At 40.7% G+C, this 20332-nt stretch overlaps 1 protein-coding gene across 1 annotated transcript in view; it reads right to left on the reverse strand.

Annotated features, from left to right (window-relative positions):
- naaladl2 (N-acetylated alpha-linked acidic dipeptidase like 2) overlaps window positions 1-20332 on the reverse strand; it is a 471898-nt gene that overhangs the window by 167891 nt on the left and 283675 nt on the right. The window contains exon 11 of the mRNA XM_076880772.1: window positions 5265-5357. Coding sequence (XP_076736887.1) covers window positions 5265-5357 — 93 coding nt within the window. The remainder of the gene's footprint in view (window positions 1-5264; window positions 5358-20332) is intronic.

Below are 20332 nucleotides of genomic sequence, written 5' to 3' on the forward strand. Positions count from 1 at the left end.
ATCCTTTTTGACCTTTTTTCCTTCAGTGGCTATCCATTTAGAGTTGGTTGTATTTAAAATAGACTGCCTATTGGAGCCCTCTCCGGCACCTCACCTATTGACTCAAAATGGCTGTCATTCGTCACATAGGCACATATTACGGTCAGGACCTGTTCCCCTGATCCGAAGGCAAGGGTTACCAAGCCTCTCATCCACTGGGAAAAACCTCAATGTATAGGCAGTGAACCAGGGAGATACAGCCCCTTGCCCATCACCAGACTCAGGGAGAGTGGGGACACTACCTGCACTGAGTCCCCAGTGGACCATGTTCCACACATCCATTGCTGAAGCTCATGCAGGTAGCTGCAGCTACTCGGGTATTGGTGCCTAATAGGGGTAATTTTGTTTTGCCAGCCTTAAGATGACTCAGAAGGTTGAAACAGAACTCAGAATCTCTAGAATAAAGGGGAAGAGTTACATAAGTTTGCATGACCCATGGAACCACAACAGGCACATCAAATTCAAATCACCAAACTGTCCTTAATTACTATAAGAACTAAACTGCTGAACTGAGAAACATGGCTTTTAAGGATTTTGTATAGGAAGAAATTTGACTGAAGGGTGACATTTCTTATGCTAATGTGCAGATACTTGTTGGTAAAAGGCCCAAATATGTCTCTCCATCTTTTTGTGTTAAATTATAGACAGCAGGGATTATTTCAAGAAATCAGATACACAGCACATTATATAGCTAAACCGAGAAAGGGGTTTTAAAATGAATATGTACAAATGATGTGACTTAATAATAGTAGCATAAAGGCATTCACACAGTGTCTTCCTGTGGTTTACCGAGGTAAGAAAGTCACTTGCATTCACACATGAATGCTTCAGGCTTCTTTGTATGCTTTGCATTTTCTACAAAGACAGAGAGATGAGTATGGATGCACAAAGCAGAACTCCTGCAGGCAACAAGAAGAACAGAGCAAACCTCACAACTGCAACACAGAGCACTGATGACTCTGTCTGAGAAAAGAGGTGCTTAGAGAAGCCTGCTAGCTTAGCCCATGACAACATATTATTACATTATGTGGAGCTTCCTGGGTGAATCTTATGAACAGCGATTAGCGTAAAGTACTTTAAATCACTCATACGTGAAAGTGTAATTTACTTTGTTCATGGGTATGTATAGAGGGAGGAGGAGATTAATATATCAAAAGCTAAATTAATTTTTCATAAGAAACCCTAATTAATAAACACAGACTGAAAATAACATAAAATAACATAGACGTGATGCCCTTAGGCTAGGACAAATTATTATTGGTTCAGCTGAAACTAACTGTAGTTTAGTGCAGTAAGTCAATGGAGGAATGTTTTCACTTGCATAAATACATGAGCTACCAACCATGTTTTATTTTGTTTTTTGGTGCAATTGATTCTTGGTAGAAGTCCTCTAACATTTGCTACAGTTTTGAAATTTGCGAGGAATTTTTCTACATTGGCGACATGGTGGCAGAGTGATTAGGACTGTTGCCTCACAGCAGGAAGGTCCAGAGTTTGATTCCATCACCTGGCCAGGGCCTTTCTGTGTGGGCCTTTGCATGTTCTCCCTGTGTTTGCGTAGGTTTTCTCTGGGTACTCTGGCTTCTACCCACAGTCCAAAAACATGCAGTTAGTGGGGTTAGGTCATTTGGTAATTCCAAATTGCCCCTAGGTGTGAATGTGAGCGAGAATGGTTGTTTGTCTATATGTATTAGACCTGTGACAGACTCTCGACCTGTCCAGGGTGTACCCTACCTCTCACCCTTTGATAGCTGAGATAGGCTACAGCCCCCCGCGACCCTGACAACGATAAGTGGAAGAGAATGGATGGATGGAGTTTTCTACATTAGCAATTTAGCAATGTAGGTATCTTGAGATTAGGTGGCCACTCAAGTTCTTTATCTCATATTTCATATGCATGAGTTTTATTTATTTATTTCAGGATTGTGTTGGAATTGTATAGCTTCGGGCTTTTAACTGAGGATTGTGGGCATAAGCTAATATTTCTATGACTATACTTTACGTTTTATCCATCCATCCATTCGCTTATTCTTTTCAGGGTCGCGGGGGGCGCTGGAGCCTATCCCAGCTGTCATAGGGCGAGAGGCGGGGTACACCCTGGACAGGTCGCCAGTCTGTCGCAGGGCCAACACACAGGGACAGACAACCATTCGCACTCACATTCACTCGCACATTCACACCATTCACACCATGGCAATTTGGACTTTATGTTTTATTTATACAAAAAGAATTATATTAAATTATATTTATTTATACAAAAAATAATTTCCCCCAGGGATCAATAAAGTATTCTGATTCTGATTCTGATTATTTGGTCATATTTTGCCTTTAGATTAACAGTAAAAAGTATAAAGTCATGATAGCTGTTCAAAGCCCGGCTTCATAGTAACTGGATGAGACACTAATTAGTACAAATGTGTGACACTTTTGTCACACAACAAACAAATAAGCAAACAAAAAAGCTGCAGTTCTTTAGAATAAGAACGTCTTCACAAAGTGAGTGCAATGTTATAAGACTCCTACGTAAACCCAAACTTTACAGCAGAAATAAACCTTTTTATGTGCATGATGGACAAAAAAAAAAATCACAGACACGACTGATTTAAGTGGCAGGTGATGCCGATAAGGCTCCTCTTAACCATGTGTCTGATGTTGGTGCTTTTTGGAAAATGTTTTAATGTTATTTTCTGACAAGTAATATGGATTGCTGCAAAGACATATGTACTGTTGTAACAGTCCATGCAGGTAATCCCTGCTCCAGTTCTAGTGCTTTATTTAAATGCTTATTTTTGCTATGTTACTTAGCACACTGTAGGCACTAAGGCACTGGACTCTGTGATGTAGCCATATAGTGTATGGATGCAGCTTTTTAACCAAGCTTCCCAGCCTTAGCTAGTTGAATGCATGTGAATGCAGATGTCTGATGCAGTCTTTAACCACTCAAGTGCCTAGTACAAAATCCATGTTGTCTGCACCTATATGTAAAAAGGTGTCAAACTGAATATTTGAAGCACAGCACATTTTGAAGTCGCCATTTCCAACATGTTTGCTTGGGGCTGCATATAAGAAAGGGCAACTTTGGACAATGCCTGAAACTGATTCTCCCAACATTGTCCAGGAAGGCAACCAAATAAAATAATGGAAGAATAATCATAAAATGTGCTATTAGTGAGCAGTTGATAGACTTTCTACATTTTTGTTGCGTTCGAAACAGTTTGAACCAGCTTTATACTATAATTATATACAAATCTAAATCTATGAATTCATTTCACTGAGCTATTATTAGAATATAAACAGTTATGTCCCTGGAGTATTCATGTAACACTTGTGTTGAACCACACTGGCTCAAACTACAGGGCTGCTTTGATGTTACAGTGTGCCTGTTTGGCAGATTTGTTATGCTGCTAGCTGTAGCTGCGTACAGCATTATTTAAGAAAAACAGCAAAGAGTCATTCAGAATTACCCATTGCCATCATGCATGAATATTCAGTCTGTTTAGAGTTAAGTGTGGAACAGACATATGATGAAACCCCCACAACCAGTTATAGCATCACTCCTTCCAGAGATTTGTGACCCATATTATCTGCTTTAGTGGGCCATTATGCCTGCTTAATATTACACTGTAAATCAGCAAGATAATTTTCCACTACTGAGTGGGCAGGACAGGTACAGTAGCGTGACATTGGAGGAAGGCTGTGTGGATGAGGCAAGGGCAAGATAAAGAGACAATTTAAAAAAGGATAGGGGTAGTTTTAGCTAAGAAGAAAGAGCCAGGGTTGACATTTAAATATTAAAAGACCACAGCATACAGCATGTTTGAAATGGGCAGAGTTAACAAAGCCTTGTAAATGGAAACAGAAAAAAAAGATACGTCTCCAATGGTCCATTTTCAAAAGTCTTTGCCAACATCAATGGGCAACTTTTTGAAATAAATAGATGCAAATGGCAGACATTTAAGAAACACGATGGTTGACATTAAGAGAGCAAAAGGCAGTTAATGTCTACTTTAGTCAACATTAAGGTGGTTAATGTCTACTTATCAGAGCTTAACCACCTTTGGATTCATGGGATGAAAATGAAAGTGTGATCAAATCAAGTTAAAGCTTCTATTATTGTGTTTTGATCTAATGTATCCATAAAAAACGTGCACCTGCATCTTCTGAACCTTAATATGTGTTTATAAGAATCACTTTTCAGGTGAAATGTAACCTAAATTTAGATGGATCTGAAATAATGTTATAATCAAAACTAATTAAAAGTAATGTAAATACCTAGAACTATTAGAATCTAATAGATTCTAATAGTTCTAAAACAACACTTCTAAGTGAGAAAGTCATGCATTATTGTGATCCCTGTGCTCACTACATGTGGATAGAAGTGCTGTATGCAAGGAAAATAATAGGCAATGCCACAGTTTATTAAAGAATTTAAAAAAAGAATATTTTCCTCACTAATATAAAATATTTGTTATGGCAGCCATATAATTCAATTTGAGTTTAATTGTGTTTGCATTAAAGGTGATGTCATCTGGTTATTTTAGTCATCAAAACGGTTAATTTCACATGGAAAGGTAATATAAATGATTATTATTATCTTATGTATCAGAAGCCAGTGGTTCATGTTATGTCACAAAGTGCTAGTCTTGTCTAAATACCCAGTGGTTCAGTTGCTCAAGAGCACTTTAAGAGAAGTCATTGTGGTTGTCTCATTTAACCACCAGTGAGAATATTTCTGTAGCACAGAATGTGCTTAGTTTCTATAATTTGCTCTTCTGCTGAGACACAGATGTGGATAGCATTGATGGTGGGAAGCAGAAACTGCTTCCCCATTTACAGGATTAGTGGCAAACTGAACTAACATGCACTGTTTGTAGCCTCATTTATGATGGCTATGAAAGTGGTGTTGATATTATCATGGAATTTTCTGCCAGTAAGAGAATACAGATGTTTCCAAATTTCTCCTTTAATCTTTTTTTTATGATTTCTACTGCTTGTTTAAAGCCAAGCACAGACAGATTGAGTTGAGGAATGAAAGCCATATTTGGGGACTAAGTGCATTATGTTGCAGCAGAGCTAAGTAATACAAGCATCATCAAGAAATCATTACCTTTTCTGTTAACGAAACAGGAAAGAATACAAATGTAGCTAAAAGCAAAGATAGAGACAGAAAAATGCTGAGATTGTGTTTTAACTTTAAGGCAAATCTGCAGTGGCTTTGTACAAACCTGGGTTCCTCTTTCCCTTCAGATATCCCACAACGTTGTAAATTTTCTTGTACGAAAACTGGTTTCCAATTGTCAGGGTTATCTTCTTGCGCTCTAGGAAAAAGAAAGAAAAAGACAAATTGTAAGATGAGTAATTCTGAATTATTATTGATTCATAGTGTGACGATACTGGGAGATTTTCATTCATAAGTTTTCACTCAGCAAAAAGAAAATATATTTACATAGACAGAACCTGGTTTGAATGCTCTGTTCTAAATCAAATGTGCCATGGGGGATATTACCACTCTGGAGTTCGTTATTATTAATCTCTGTAGGTTTCTTCCTGTTAAATGGTAAGTTTTCCTGCCCACTGTCGCCAAGTGCTCATAAGAGGTTGCATGATTGTTGGGGTTTCTCTGTATTATTGTGTTTTTTGTTTTTTTTTTAAACTTGGAATATAAACAGTAACCTTGCAGTCATATTGAGGTGACTGATTTGTGATTTGGAACTATATAAATTAAATAGAATAGAATTGACTGTGCAGGTTCTCAGTCATTCAGGCCGTGGTAGTCTAAAAGGCTTGGAAAGAAAGCTCCTTGGACCGAACTGATTTGAACTGAACTGAATTGACTTTAATTACATTTTCAAGCTAAAAACCAAAAACAAAGTAGACTGACGTAAAATAAATTAAATCAAATGAACGTTGTGGTTAGTATATCCTATAGCTATTGCTTAGGTTAAAAACAGCCTTCAAATTCAGAGTGAACACAATGAAACAAACCACCTACCAATCAGCAGTTAGATTTTATGACATTTTATCTACCTTTAGGTTCATATTTCTTTTTAGCAATTACACATCTAACACCTTGTGGAGGAACTGATGTATTAATTACATTCCTTGACAATGTTTTCTCTTTTTTCTTCTCCTCTCCTAGATTTTTTTTGTTTTTGCTCCACATCGTATACATTCAGATAGTCATCCTCGTTCTTCACCAGTGTCCCACCAATAGTTTTTAGACTTTAGTCACAATTGTTGAAATTATCCTTTTGTGCATTGGCAGTTCCAAATAATTCATCTGATTGGACAAACTGCACTCTCAGAGTGCGGTCAAAGTGAAATATCACTTGAACCTTTAAGTACTTCATCACTCCACTTTACAGGTGTCCTAAAATTGTTAAGTTGTTTTCCAAGGGTTAAACTCTTGATGGTTGTCAGAAGGGAAGGAAACACACAATCTTCAGGAAACTGGAGATCAGAATGCATTAAACTACTACTGTTCATCTGGACTGCTCTGTCAAACCCTCTCATAGAGCGGTTGGTTAGAGTGGCATTAAAGTAATTACAATAGAGTCCATTTGTGTTTTTGTGCACTCTGGTGTGTCTGGGTTCATTTGTGTTTACTTCTATGTGTATCTTTACAAGGACACATTGGTGTTGGATTCTTTGAGAGAGAGACACGATGTGTGGAAAGTGAGAACATTTGCTTGTCTCTAGTTGCTAACACGTCTTGCAGGGCTGTTTGAGGGTTAAGACTTCATGTTAAGGCAGGGTAGCGGTTTTACACGAAATCATGATGTGAGGGTAGATGACTAGGGAATGTGTGTGCATGCACTTGCATCAATCTCAACCAGTTGGAAAGTAAAGGTAATGAAAGGCAGATATAAACAATATTGCATAGAGCCGCTTAAAAAAGTACCTTATTGGGGTCTTGTGACTTCCTTTTAGGCATTTTCATCATATATGGGACAGTGAGAGAGTGTTAATAGGGGAGTATGTAAGGAAAGTCACATATTAAAGTAATAATAGAAAACTAAATGGGATTTTGCACAGACTAAAAATTTAATAATAATAAATTGTCAGCTCAAAGTTCCAATTTCAGTTTATGCTAGATTGGAGATTATTATTTTTATGATTATGATGTTTTTGTATTTACAGCTCTATCAACAAACAGCAACAATACATAAAAATGTGAAACATAACATGACCTTCGAAGACTTTCATGTGATAGTCTTAAAGTGCAACTGGCTCTTGTAAGAAAGGCAAAAAGACCACACTTAAAAGCACACACAGATGGCCATATGATGCATTTGACAGAGCAGTCACTAGATATTGTGTCTGCCAGCTCAGCTGCCTTGCTGGATGGCTGTGAGCTCTTGGGGGGCTGATGGCTGGATATCTGAGGGAAATACAGAAGAAGTGCCAGCAAAGATGCGAGCTGGGGCTCAAACTGTGTGTGACAGAGGTCCCCTGCCTACAGCACTACAGCATGACAGCCCACTTTTCCAGTTTCACTCCTGTCCTCCATCCCTCCCTCCCTGCCTGTCTGCTTGCCCTCTCGCTCCTGTTTAATACATTATAAAAATTCACTGCTTTCTCTCATAGGCGCCACATAACCCATTTATCACTTTTGACATTGGCACAAATGACTATGGCTAAAGAGGAGGGATGGAACATGTGGACCGTTTGTGTATTCAATCTGCAAACGCACAGAGAGTAGGGAGAGAGATTTGTCATAGAGTAATTCCCCTCATGATGAATGGGTTTACAGATACGGCTGCTTCTACAGGTAAGAGGTGACTCTAAGTTAAGTTTTGAGAGTTGATGAAAATATTTAAAGGGACAATAGTACATGTTTGACTTCCAAGGGCTAAATGAAATGGAAATGCCCTTTTCCCCACAGAATGTGTCCTGATTTCAGCAAATATAAAACTCAAATACACTGTGATGTCACCAACAGAGCTAAGCTATTTAGCACCATTTTATCCTGGAGGATTGTATGAATTCCCTATCACAAGCAGTATGGCAGAATAAAAAGCAGCATGTTGTTTTAGTGGTAAGAGCTGTTTCCTCAGAGGAAAAGAGTCCTGGGTTCAAACCAAGGCAGAGCTTTCTCCCAGAGGTTTACCTTTGTAAATGAAATTAACCTCCTAAGACCCAAACTCCTTCACGACATGCATTTTTAATTTCTCTTTGATATTTGGGCATATTGGGGCTCGATGAATGTAAATACAAAGAATTACCAGATATATATATATATTTTTTTTTACGTTATTTTTGTTTTTAAGAAAAATGAGAGCCACATGAGGATATTCTTTAAAAATTTGATAGAACAGTAGCAGTATAATGCCCTTGTAAGTGGATCTCAGGCCCTTGTAGATCAAAATTGAGTATTTTGGTCTAAATAACCCAAAATGTGATGTCCACATATGTGGACGCCAGGTCCTAGGAGGTTAAAGGAACCAATGTGCTCAACCTGTGCATACTTTTACTTTCCCCACAAAATGTAGCTTCTGTATGATCAAAGGTTCATGAAGACTTCAAACACATGTAGAACATTACCTTTTAAAACAGCATATACGACTTTATTCCATTTCAAGTTAGTCGAGACAGTTAGTAGCACTGCCATGTCTATACTCGAAATACAAAATCTAAATTACCTTAGCAGCAAGGCTAGTCTGGCTCTGTCTGTAGTTGGGAAAGATTACCAGTGCCACCGATACTGCTCAAAACTAAACTGTAATCAGATTGTTTGTGCTTGTGAAATTGTTTTACACCAACTAATTCCACACTTGTTCAGGATCCTTGGAACTGCATTTGAACACTCTGGGTCTCCTCTGGTATCACTCATGGCTGAGTTGCCGACGGGGATAACGTACTGCAATCCTTTCCTAAACCTTGTTAAGTGCTTTTGCCATCTAAACCCTAACCCTAAACCAAACCTAATGGGAAGTGAAATGAAATGTAACTAAATACACAACCAAAGCTCCTGTGACAAGATCCTTGGTCTCCCGCTTGACAATCTCATAATTTACACCACTTCGGCTTACTAATGCTGATTTCCGTAACTCTAGGACATCTACTGCATCTCAGCCTCTTTGATTAAATGGCAGAATGAGACATAGTAAGAATAGGTGGCAGATATGTACCCTGGTTACAGCGCCATGGTGTATTGGTAAAGACATAAACTCCTAGTAATGGTAATGGTCTTTTAGTAGCATTGTAACATTGTGTTACTCTGACTACTGGATAGATTTATTAGACAAACTTATACTTAGCATTACATAGAATTAAAATATGTAATAAATTTTTAAGGCAAGAAATAAGAAAGAAACCATATATGCAATAACAAAATACATCCATACATTCTACTACTTTAAATATATAAACTAGATAATTAAAAAAAGATATTATGTATAATCTTATAAAATTGTCTACATTCAGAAGCAACTAAGTGCAATTCTCTGCTGGGTATTAAATGCATAGTTGAGAGGAAAAAGCAGCAAATGAATGTGGGAAACCTGCACATAGCAATCAATAGCAGTGTAATTAAAGGGCCTCGGAGTCCTTTATATAAAGCCATTTTAAGTTGCTCTGCTTCACTCGCCTCTCCCTCTGCGGCTTTGCAATGTAATTTCCATGGAAATTTGGTACACTTTTGGCATTTGTTCTGAGTGGGAGACAGGATAAAACAGAGTGAGAAAGAAGAATTGTACATATTAGAAAATTAAAAGGCAGACAAAAAGACTTTTAGATACCTCTGACTTTGTTTTTTGCTTTTTTAATCAAATACAATTTTATACCATTAATAACTGCAAGATGAATGTGTGGTGCTGTCAGTATGTTTCTGTGTGCCCATGAGAGAGGGAGGATTTGGTCCTCATTTTAGAATTAATATTGCAATATTAAAGTCTTATTGCATATCCAGATCTATCTTTACATGTATGGAATCTCTGAACTGTTATTAAATAACTAAAAATCTATTTTAAAGATTACAATAAGAAAAAACAAAGACCTAGAAAATAACGCACACAAAAGAAACTGTATAATCATTCTAAGTTTTAAAAATACTATATTGCATTGTATTATAACAGGATGTAATACTTTTCTGGCTATGTAATGAAAAGATCTGTTATATAATCACAGAACATAAAGTCTAGCCTTTCTAGAGGGTATTAAATGTAGAGTGTAGCAGAAAGAGCAAGTTAGAGAATTATAGGAAACCTACTGTAACTTTCAGTAGAGGTGTAATAGTGCCTTTGGCCAAAATAAGCGTGAAAGAATAATAATAAAGGAAAAATAAAAAGTGCAGAGTTATAATATCAGTACTGTTCGTTGAACGGAAAGGACACATTGCAGTATTTACTCCTATCTAAGTAACATAACTTATATGAGTTTTTTTTTTTTAAAGATTTCTGTTTGGCTGTAAAACATTATTTTAGTTTCCTTTAGCATTTATATTGCTTATAGTAACTTATATAAGAAGACATGATTATATGTAAAGCATGTTGTTGTGGACTTTCAAAGGGGACTGTTGCTGTTGTCACTGATACGTTGATATTTTAGGGCACTTATTCTGTTACCACTCAGGCACATTCTGCAATGCCAACTTTTAACCTTTTCAAAATGATGGAACATATTTCTAGACTTATTAAAATGCAATGCACTGCCATTTTCACAAGTAAACGCAGTCCTATCCCACCAATCAGTAGAAAAGGTTTCAGGATAACCGTGTTGTAAAATATTTTATAGTTCTTTAAATTTTGTATTTCACTTTCAATAAAAAATGAAAACAAACTGCGAGTATTTCCAACATCTCAAGTCTCAAGTCTATGTTTTTTTTAAACTTTTATTTTACATAAGCGTATCTTAGCTGTGATATATGCCAAGCTTAGATCGGAAGAAGAAAAAGCATTTAGCTTCAATTTAAAAAATAAATAAATAAGTAAAACGCTGTATATGAGCAAACACAACCAATCACAAGTACACCTGCTGGGTCATTATATATCAGAAGGACATTATGAGTCATTGTCACATCTTTGTCAGTATCTGCAATCATTCCATCTGCTAATTCAACAAACACTCCGGCCGTGCAAAGATTCTGACTTCAAGTCCAATAAGATATATGAACATGCATGAATGCAGAAAAGTGTGTGAAAGTGTGTACTTGCTGGCATTTCAAAGTGTAAATGTGTGTGTACAATTAATCAGCCTTGCCAGGGTAAACTGGGGCTTGCAACAGGCCTTAGAGATAGTGATGGACTAGCTTGGTAATTGTCTGGTCAACAGACACACCACTCAGATAGAGTTGGCGCCAAAGCCCCAAGGCCCGATTTAGACAGCGTGTGCTCAGTGAATTAATCAATCTTTAAAGGGCACAACACATGGGGGAAGTGACATCTATCAGAAACACACACTCACACATACAAATACATGGCCACAGACTACAGAAAAGTACCAGGTATTCATTAACGTATTAATTAACATGAGCAATTAGAGATGCAAGAACGCAAAGAACAACAATAGTTTCAAACTAAAATTCAAACAGGAAGCTAACTGGAAAAAAAAATAGGAAGATTTTAAATCTGAAATTTGACATAAAGGACCAGCTGGTTGGTAGTTTGCTTGTCAATGGATCTTTGAAAGCCAAGTCACCTCCAATGTGCCTGAGTATGTGTATAAGTTAATGTTAACAAGGTGCTTAGCTATAGATGTGTGATATCTATAGCTTAGCTATAGATATGAAATGGGTATCAGGAGTATTTTCTTTCTAAACACATTTGCTACAACTATACATTTCAAAATGGTAGCTATATGCTTATAAAATAAACTGTCTGGCAGATGAATGCTAAACATTTTGAATGTTAAAAATTTTTCTTATCTGCTATGTAAAAGGCTGTATTCATGAATGCTTTTATGGCAACTCAAGAATATGAAGTATGTGGGGTTATAGCAGATGGGCTTGCATATTGCACATTTATTTATTTATACATTTATTAACATCAAATAGATCATATACAGAATAAGCTAGTGTCTTACACAGATCTAATAAAATTAGATCTTTAATTTAATATATTATAAAAGGAATAATCAAGCTGGACACCACTTTAAATATGCACACATTTAAAAAATGCCAACATACATGCACAAATTCACTCACACGTACATTGCTAAAAGTACTGTGAGGGCAACCACATCATCTCGTTAAGGTCTGGTGAGCTCCATGGAGGGCCCCTAAGCAATTAACCAATGGCCAGCCAATATACCCAGCCTTAATTGAATGGGAATTAAAAGAGAAAATAAGGAGAAACGGAATTAAAAAGAAAGAGAAAAAAATGAAAGGAGGCAGACAGATGGAAACAAATGATAGTGGGATCCCAAGAGTGGTCAGAGGTGCAGCCAATCGATTGGAGACAGATTACATCTCTCTCGCTTTCTCTCTTTGTCTTCCCTTTTGACTCGCTCCCTCCCTTGCAACTATTCTTTCCCTCTTTCTGCCTCATTTGAAGTAATGGAAACACTTGAAAAAGAAGCCTACCTTGCAAAACCATTGGCTCTACAATAAGATCAGTCTTCGAAGATGCCTTTCTTCTAAGAGCAGGGACAAACACATGCACACAAACACTCACACACATTCAAAATGTCCACTCGAAAACCAACAGTACCCCTGCCAGAACTGGAACAGCATCTGACACACCATTTGCTACACTGAAATCATCTACTGTTTTGCCCAGTAGAGACCTAAAAACAAATAACTGAACCAAAATATCTACAAACTAAGACTCGTGGTATAGATTTTCAGGGATTCAAAAAAAATTTATGTTGACTGCAATACTCAAAAGCACCGAAATGTTTTAAACCTAATGAGTTTCAAATTCACAACTGGAAAAAAAGCAATAAAGTGAATGTGGTACACACATGCCCAATCACTCAGTCAATAGTACTCATGTCTTTGGCCACTGGGTTTTAGGGGTGCATCACTCCATCAGGCCACATGGGTGCATAAACGTGATGAACTGTGTGTGGGCTGTGTGACTGTTATCTGTGCAACATTGGAAAAGGGCAGAATGCAGTGTTCCATTCAATGACCAGCTGCTTGGATTTATCGAGAAATAAATGGAAATAGACAGACCATACACACGTTCAATAGGGGAAGCATGTGGACAACAAGAGATGACGACTGAGCAGAGACTCAAGTGAGAGACAGAGGGCTCAGGATAAGAAAGTGAGGGAGCAGAAGGTAGTGTTGTGATAGGGAACTGTAGTAAAGACACTGAGATAAAAAAAAGGATTTAAACTTTCAAAAGCAGGAAAGAAAGAATTTTCCATTTATATTGTATACATTTCATTTTATATACATACTCACATATACAAAATGCTTCAATAGAGTACAAAAGTGGGAACACACATGTACCTCAATATGCCAATGAAAATATCCGTAGTCCTGCTTGTGTAGTAGTAAAGATGTCAAAAAACATCACTGCAGTCATAGTAGAACAAATGGCAAATTTGAAACTTTTATTAGATCAGTATTATCAGATCTGTGGCCATGTGTTCTGGACATTTGGGTGAGAGGTGCTGACCCGTCAACTGATCAACACTTGGTGGATAGCCTGTGGGACGCGGCTCAGGCAGTGGATGAAGCCAAAACTTGGGTGTGGGAGGAGTTCGGAGATTTTGACTGAGTCATGCTGGGCTTACACTGTGCGATTTTTTCAGTCGTGCGATTCAGCTCCTGCTCAAACTGTACGATTGACTCGCAGGGGTTAGAAGTTCACAGGTCACGATGCAGGGTCTCACACTATACGACTGATGCGACCTGAGTGCTCACACTGTGCGTCCATAAAATGAAGGTTATAACAGAAATTCTGTCGCTCGCTCTCTCTGTCTTTCACTCACACAGACACGCACACCACCACCATCAACTTTGCTAAATTGCTAATGAAAAACATTGATCAGGCAGCTGTGATTGAGCAGCAGTGTAGATCCAACTATTTTCACGGTTGTTGTGTCGTGATAATTTTGTGAGGCCACATCGAAAAGGCTCGGATGAGCTTTCCAAAGTTCTACAAGTTGTACCTCCATCGCTTGTGTCCAGATCACACGCTGCACTGCCGTGCTGCGCCGTCTTTTTCGCTGACATTTGTGTTTGCGCGTGCGCAGTGTGACAAACTGCGGTGACACCCTCACGACGGTTGCGAGGATTTCAAACAGGTTTGAAATCCTCCCGACCAAGCGATTGATGATCGGGAGCTGGTCGTGAGGTGTTAATCGCGTCTCGTTACCCCACGTATACTACACGATGCACAACGCACGATGAAGGCCAAAATCGGGCCGATCGCCAAAACGGTCGCACGACTCAAAAATCGGCTCAAAATGGGCCAAAAATCGCACAGTGTAAGCCCAGCATCAGGTGGTGGAAGGAATATTTTGAGGACCTCCTTAAACCAACTCACATGTCTTCCATATAGGAAGCACAGTCTGGGGATGAGGGAATGACTCGTCCACCACTGGGGGTAAGGTTACTGAGGCATGGCCTCCTTGGTGTTCGACCTGAATTCCTGAAGGCTCTGGATGGTGTAGGGCTGTCTTGGTTGACATGCCTCTATAATGCTGCGTGGAGATCAGGGGTCATACCTCTGGATTGGCAGACTGGAATTTTGGTTCCCATCTTCAAGCATGGGGACTGGAGGGTGTGCTACAACTATAGAGGGATCACACTCCTCCGCCTTCCCAGGAAAGTCTTTGCCAGGGTCCCAAAAAGAAGAGTCTGTCTGTTAGTTGAACTTACAGGAGGAACAATGTGTTTTTTCATCCCAGTCGTGGAACACTGGACCAGCTCTTTCTCAAATATACTTAAGGGTGTATGGGAGTTTGCCCAACATGTGTTTTGTGGATTTGGAGAAGGCATTCGACTGAAGTGCTTTTGGAAGTATAGGATGTTAAGGTTAAGTGAGGTTAAGTGCCCACTCCGGGTCAGGGACGAATTAGTGGAGGATTTTAAGTATCTCGGGGTCTTGTTAAGTGAGGGGGGCGGGAGATCGACAGACTTATTGGTGCTGCGACTGCAGTGATGTGGATGCTGTATCGGTCTGTTGTGGCGAAGAGAGACCTTAGCATAAAAGCGTAGCTCTCGAGTTAACGGTTGATCGACATCCCTATCTTCACCTATGGTCAGAAGCTTTAGATAGTGACCGAAAAAATTAGATTGGGGATACAAGTGCTGGAAATAAGCTTTCCCCAAAGGGTGGCTGGCCTCTCCCTTAGAGACAGGGTGAGAAGTTCGGCCAGCTGGAGAGATCATATCTCATGGCTTGCCTGGGAACGCCATAGTGTTCCCCCAGATAAGCTGGATGAGGTGGCCCGGGGAGAGGGAGGTCTGGGATTCTCTGCTTAGGCTGCTGCCCCCTGACCTGGTCCAAGATAAGCGGAAGATGATGGGTGTACGGATGGATGAAAAACAGGTTAAAGTAGCTCTTAGAATTAAAGCTTGGCCTTGCACCTCTTCTTCTCATTCACAGTAGGTTAGTTAACAGCTGTTTCTCTCCAGCAAATAAAAAAGAATGGGCATACTGTAGACCCACTATGGGCTTCTTTCTGCTTTGTGTGGGCAGTCCACAGCCTGCCCACATGTGCCCTACAGTTAATACCAGTACTGGGCCTAACAGTCGGTAGCCCACTGTGGACCTCTGGCGTTTGCCCAACCCCCAAGAGGACATATTTGCTGCTGATGACTTGAACAAGATGTGGAACCAAGAAAACAGGAACATTTCATGCCAATCAAACTTTACAGCAATGAAAGTTCACATAATTAAATATTAAAAAATAACATGGGGAAAGATGGTATACAACTACAATAAAAGCTGACCCTTCTCACCCTGGACACAGTCTGTTTGACCTGCTCCCCTCAGGCAGGAGGCTCCGGTCCATTCGCACCAGAGCCTCTCGCCATAAGAACAGTTTCTTCCCCTCTGCTGTTGGACACATGAACAATAACCATATGACTGTTCCCACCACTAACACATGACCCTACGCTGTGTCACTGCATCATTCCATGCTTGGCACTGATCACCACCTGCACTCATGTATATATCTTTCTACGTAGCACTTTTAATTCTTATCCCTACTTTTATTTTTTCATGTCTATTTAAGTGCTATTTATGACACTATGTTTGCACTGAAGCACCGCAGCAATTTCCTAATGTTGTAAACCTGCTCAACATTTGGCAATAAACCCCTTTCTGATTCTGATTCTGATTCTAAAAAGGAGACGCAATACAAGACGAGAGAGCAAATGTATTCATGGATGCAAAAATTTTGGGCAGCAATTAAATTTTTTAATATTGAATTATTGTCAGCAGTTGTTGACTGAATAAAAATACTGAAATTAGGACTCTACAGAAGTCACTGTCAAACTGGGTGTATAATATGACTTACAACATATGCACCTCTATTTCTCTTGTAATTCTTTATCTGGAAGCTCACTAATCTCTCCAAACTCACTAGCTACATACTTTTGATTAAAGTTACAGAGCTATTACCTTATGGACTAGAAAAGTTGAAAAGCCTCTGAAGCTGCACTGAGACAAAGAAGAGGCATTAAAAACTAAATTTCAGGTTGCTAGTATTCCCAATACAGAGTAGTTTCATTGCCAGTTGTAGAACCTATTAACATACTCTTCAAATTAAAGGGCAAAATACAATCAAGTGTGACATTATGATCGCCTGCCTGATAATGTGTTGGTCCCCTGTTGCTGTGAAAACAGCCATGACCCGTTGAGGCATGGACTCCACTTGACCCCCGAAGATGCCCTGTGGTATCTGGTACCAAAATATTAGCAACACATCCTTTAAGTTCTGTAAGTTGCCAGGTCGGGTCTCCATGGATCTGACTTGTTTGTCCAGTAAACAAGATGGCGGCGCGCACGGGTGCAGCAGCTCTTAGCTCTCCAGTTTGGTGCTCGTTTTTACTTTTAATGTGGATATTTTTGAATGTTTGCAACGCCGCCATCTCTTACAGTCGCCAGAACCTAATTGATCTAGGTTTTAAATATAGTTTGTCTGTTTCTGGCGACTATCAGCGAACACACAACATCCTGGTGGAGATAGCGAGACCGCCAGGGTCACCGTGGATGGTCTGCCCGCCCAGCAAGCGTAGAAGGCGACGGAGGGAAAGAAAGCAGAAGAGGGGATGCCGGTCGGACTCAGACGCTAGGCTACGCAAACATCCACACCGGCCAGCACTTCCGAGCCTTTTCCTATCGAACGCCAGATCCATCACCCACAAACTTGACGAATTGGAGCTACAGATAGCCAACACAAGCTTTGCACGTAACTGCAGCATTATTCTTATTACGGAGACGTAGCTTCACCCGCTGATTCCCGACGCTGCAGTCGAGTTAGCAGGCCGCACGCTACACCGGCATGACAGAAACAGCAACTCAGGTAAAAGCAGAGGAGGGGGGCTATGTGTTTACGTGCATAACGAGTGGTGTTGTAACAGCAGGATCATTCACACACACTGTTCTCCTGATTTGGAGGTTCTGGCAGTCTCGTGCAGACCTTTTTACATCCCGAGGGAGTTTACAGTAGTTATTGTGATAGCTGTTTATATACCGCCGGATGCTAACGTTAGCATGGCTCTCAGCCTCTTGCTCAACACCATAAACAAACAACAGCTTGCCCACCCCGATGGGGTTTTTATTGTCGCCCGCGACTTTAACAAAGCGTGCCTAAAGACTGTGCTTCCTAAATTTGTCCAGTTCGTGGACTTTGCTACGAGAGGAGAACACACTTTGGACCATGTCTATTCAAACATCAGGCATGCTTTCAGAGCGACACCCCTCCCCCACCTGGCTGGATCTGACCACCTCTGCATGTCCCTCACCCCCACCTACACCCCCCTGCTGAGAAAAACAAAGCCCCAGACAAAGACAATAAAAACCTGGCCTGAAGGAGCCCTTTCTCAACTGCAGGACTGCTTCTCAACAACTGTATGGGATTTATTCTCCAGCCACAACCTCCAGGAGTACACGGACACTGTACTCTCGTACATCAGGAACTGTGTTGACAATGTCACCGTCAACAAAAGGGTCAGGGTGTTTCCAAATCAAAAACCCTGGATGAATAGCGAAGTGCAATCCCTCCTAAAAAGCCGCAACACTGCCTTCAAGTCAGGGGACAGGGCTGCGTATAGGGCGGCCAGGGCAGACCTGAGTAGAGGCATCAGGAAAGCTAAGGCTGCCTATAGGAGGAGGATTGAAGATCACTTTGCTGACAACGACCCCAGAAAAATGTGGCAGGGGATCAATCACATTACCAACTACAGAAGCAATAACCAGGCAACATCTAGGACTGATGCCTCACTGGCTGAGGATCTAAACCGTTTCTTCGCCCGCTTTGAGACGACCAAGCCCTCAGCTGCCACACCACTTCCACCCGCCCCCAGCACTGGCACACTAACACTTAGGGAGCACCAAGTGAGGTGTGTTCTAAGGTCAGTGAATCCCAGGAAGGCGGCAGGTCCTGATGGAATACATGGAAAGGTTCTCAGAGCATGTGCTGACGAACTGACCGGAGTCTTCACTAAAATCTTCGACCTTTCCTTGTCATCAAACACCGTCCCGCCCTGCCTCAAAACCTCCACCATCATCCCCATCGCCAAGAAGACAGCTGTGGCCAGCCCAAATGACTACAGGCCTGTTGCACTTACGCCTGTAGTGATGAAGTGCTTTGAGAGACTGGTCTGTCAGCACATCAGGGCCGGTCTGCCTCCCACTCTGGACCCCCACCAATTTGCCTACAGGACAAATCGTTCCACCGAGGACGCTATCACCATAGCGCTCCACACTGCGCTGAGTCACCTGGAGCACCGAGGAAGCTATGTGAGAATGCTCTTTCTGGACTTCAGCTCAGCATTCAATCATATCATCCCGGAGATCCTGGTCCAGAAACTGTCTCACCTGGGACTCTCCACCCCCATCTGCCTCTGGATCAAGGACTTCCTGACAAATAGACCACAGTCTGTCAGACTCGGCCCCCACCGGTCCAGCACCATCACACTCAGCACCGGGTCTCCACAAGGATGTGTTTTGAGTCCCCTCCTGTTTACGCTCTACACATCCGACTGCTCCCCTACCCATCTCTCAAACACCATCATAAAGTTCGCGGATGACACCACAGTGATTGGACTCATCTCAAGGGGGGATGAGTCGGACTACAGAGATGAGGTCAACAGACTGACTGAGTGGTGTTCAGTTAACAACCTCCAACTGAACACCACGAAAACTAAAGAACTTATCTTGGACTTCAGGAAGGGCAGAGCAGACCCGGCCCCACTTTACATTCACGGGAGCTGTGTGGAGAGGGTACACTCCATGAGGTTTCTGGGCGTGCAGATATCTGATGACCTCTCCTGGACTGCAAATACTACAGCGGTGGTTAAAAAGGCCCAGCAGCGTCTCCACTTTCTGGGAGTGCTCAGGAGGAACAACCTGGAGGAGAGGCTGCTGGTGACATTTTACAGAGCCACCATAGAGAGCATCCTAACGTACGGCATAACAACATGGTATGCAGGGTGCTCAGCTGCAGACAGGAAAGTACTGCAGAGGGTCATCAACACAGCCCAGAAGATCACTGGCTGCTCTCTGCCCAGCCTGGAGGTCACTGCAAACTCTCGGTACCTCAGCAGAGCTGGCAATATCATCAAGGACCACTCTCACCCCAGCAACCAACTGTTTGAACTATTACCGTCAGGCCAACGGTACAGGTCACATAAAACCAGGACAAACAGATTCAGGGATAGCTTCTTTCCCAGAGCTATCACCGTAGTAAATAAGCACAAAAACAATTGAACCTATTCCATACCGTCACTGTCATTATATTATGCTGCTATTCATACTGTCATTATATTAATGCTGCTATCCTGTATATATTGTACATACTATTGTTTGAGTACTTACGATTGTTTTTTTTGTACTTTTTATATTTTACATTTATATTTATTATTGAAACTTGCACCAAGGGAGTGGCACTCCAATTTCGTTGTACTCTGTACAATGACAATAAAGGCTATTCTATTCTATTCTATTCTATTCTATTCTATTCTATTCTATTCTATTCAGCACATACCACAGATGCTTGACTAGACTGAAATTTGGGAAACGTGGAAGTCAAGTCAACACCTCAAATGCGTTGTTCTCCTCAAACCATTCCTAAACCATTTTTGCTTCGTGGTATCATGCTGAAAGAGGCCAGAGCCATCAGGGAGTGCCATTCCCATGAATGGGCGTACATGGTCTGTAACAATGCA

The sequence above is a fragment of the Maylandia zebra genome, linkage group LG23, assembly GCF_041146795.1.
Source record: "Maylandia zebra isolate NMK-2024a linkage group LG23, Mzebra_GT3a, whole genome shotgun sequence".
NCBI lineage: Eukaryota > Metazoa > Chordata > Actinopteri > Cichliformes > Cichlidae > Maylandia > Maylandia zebra.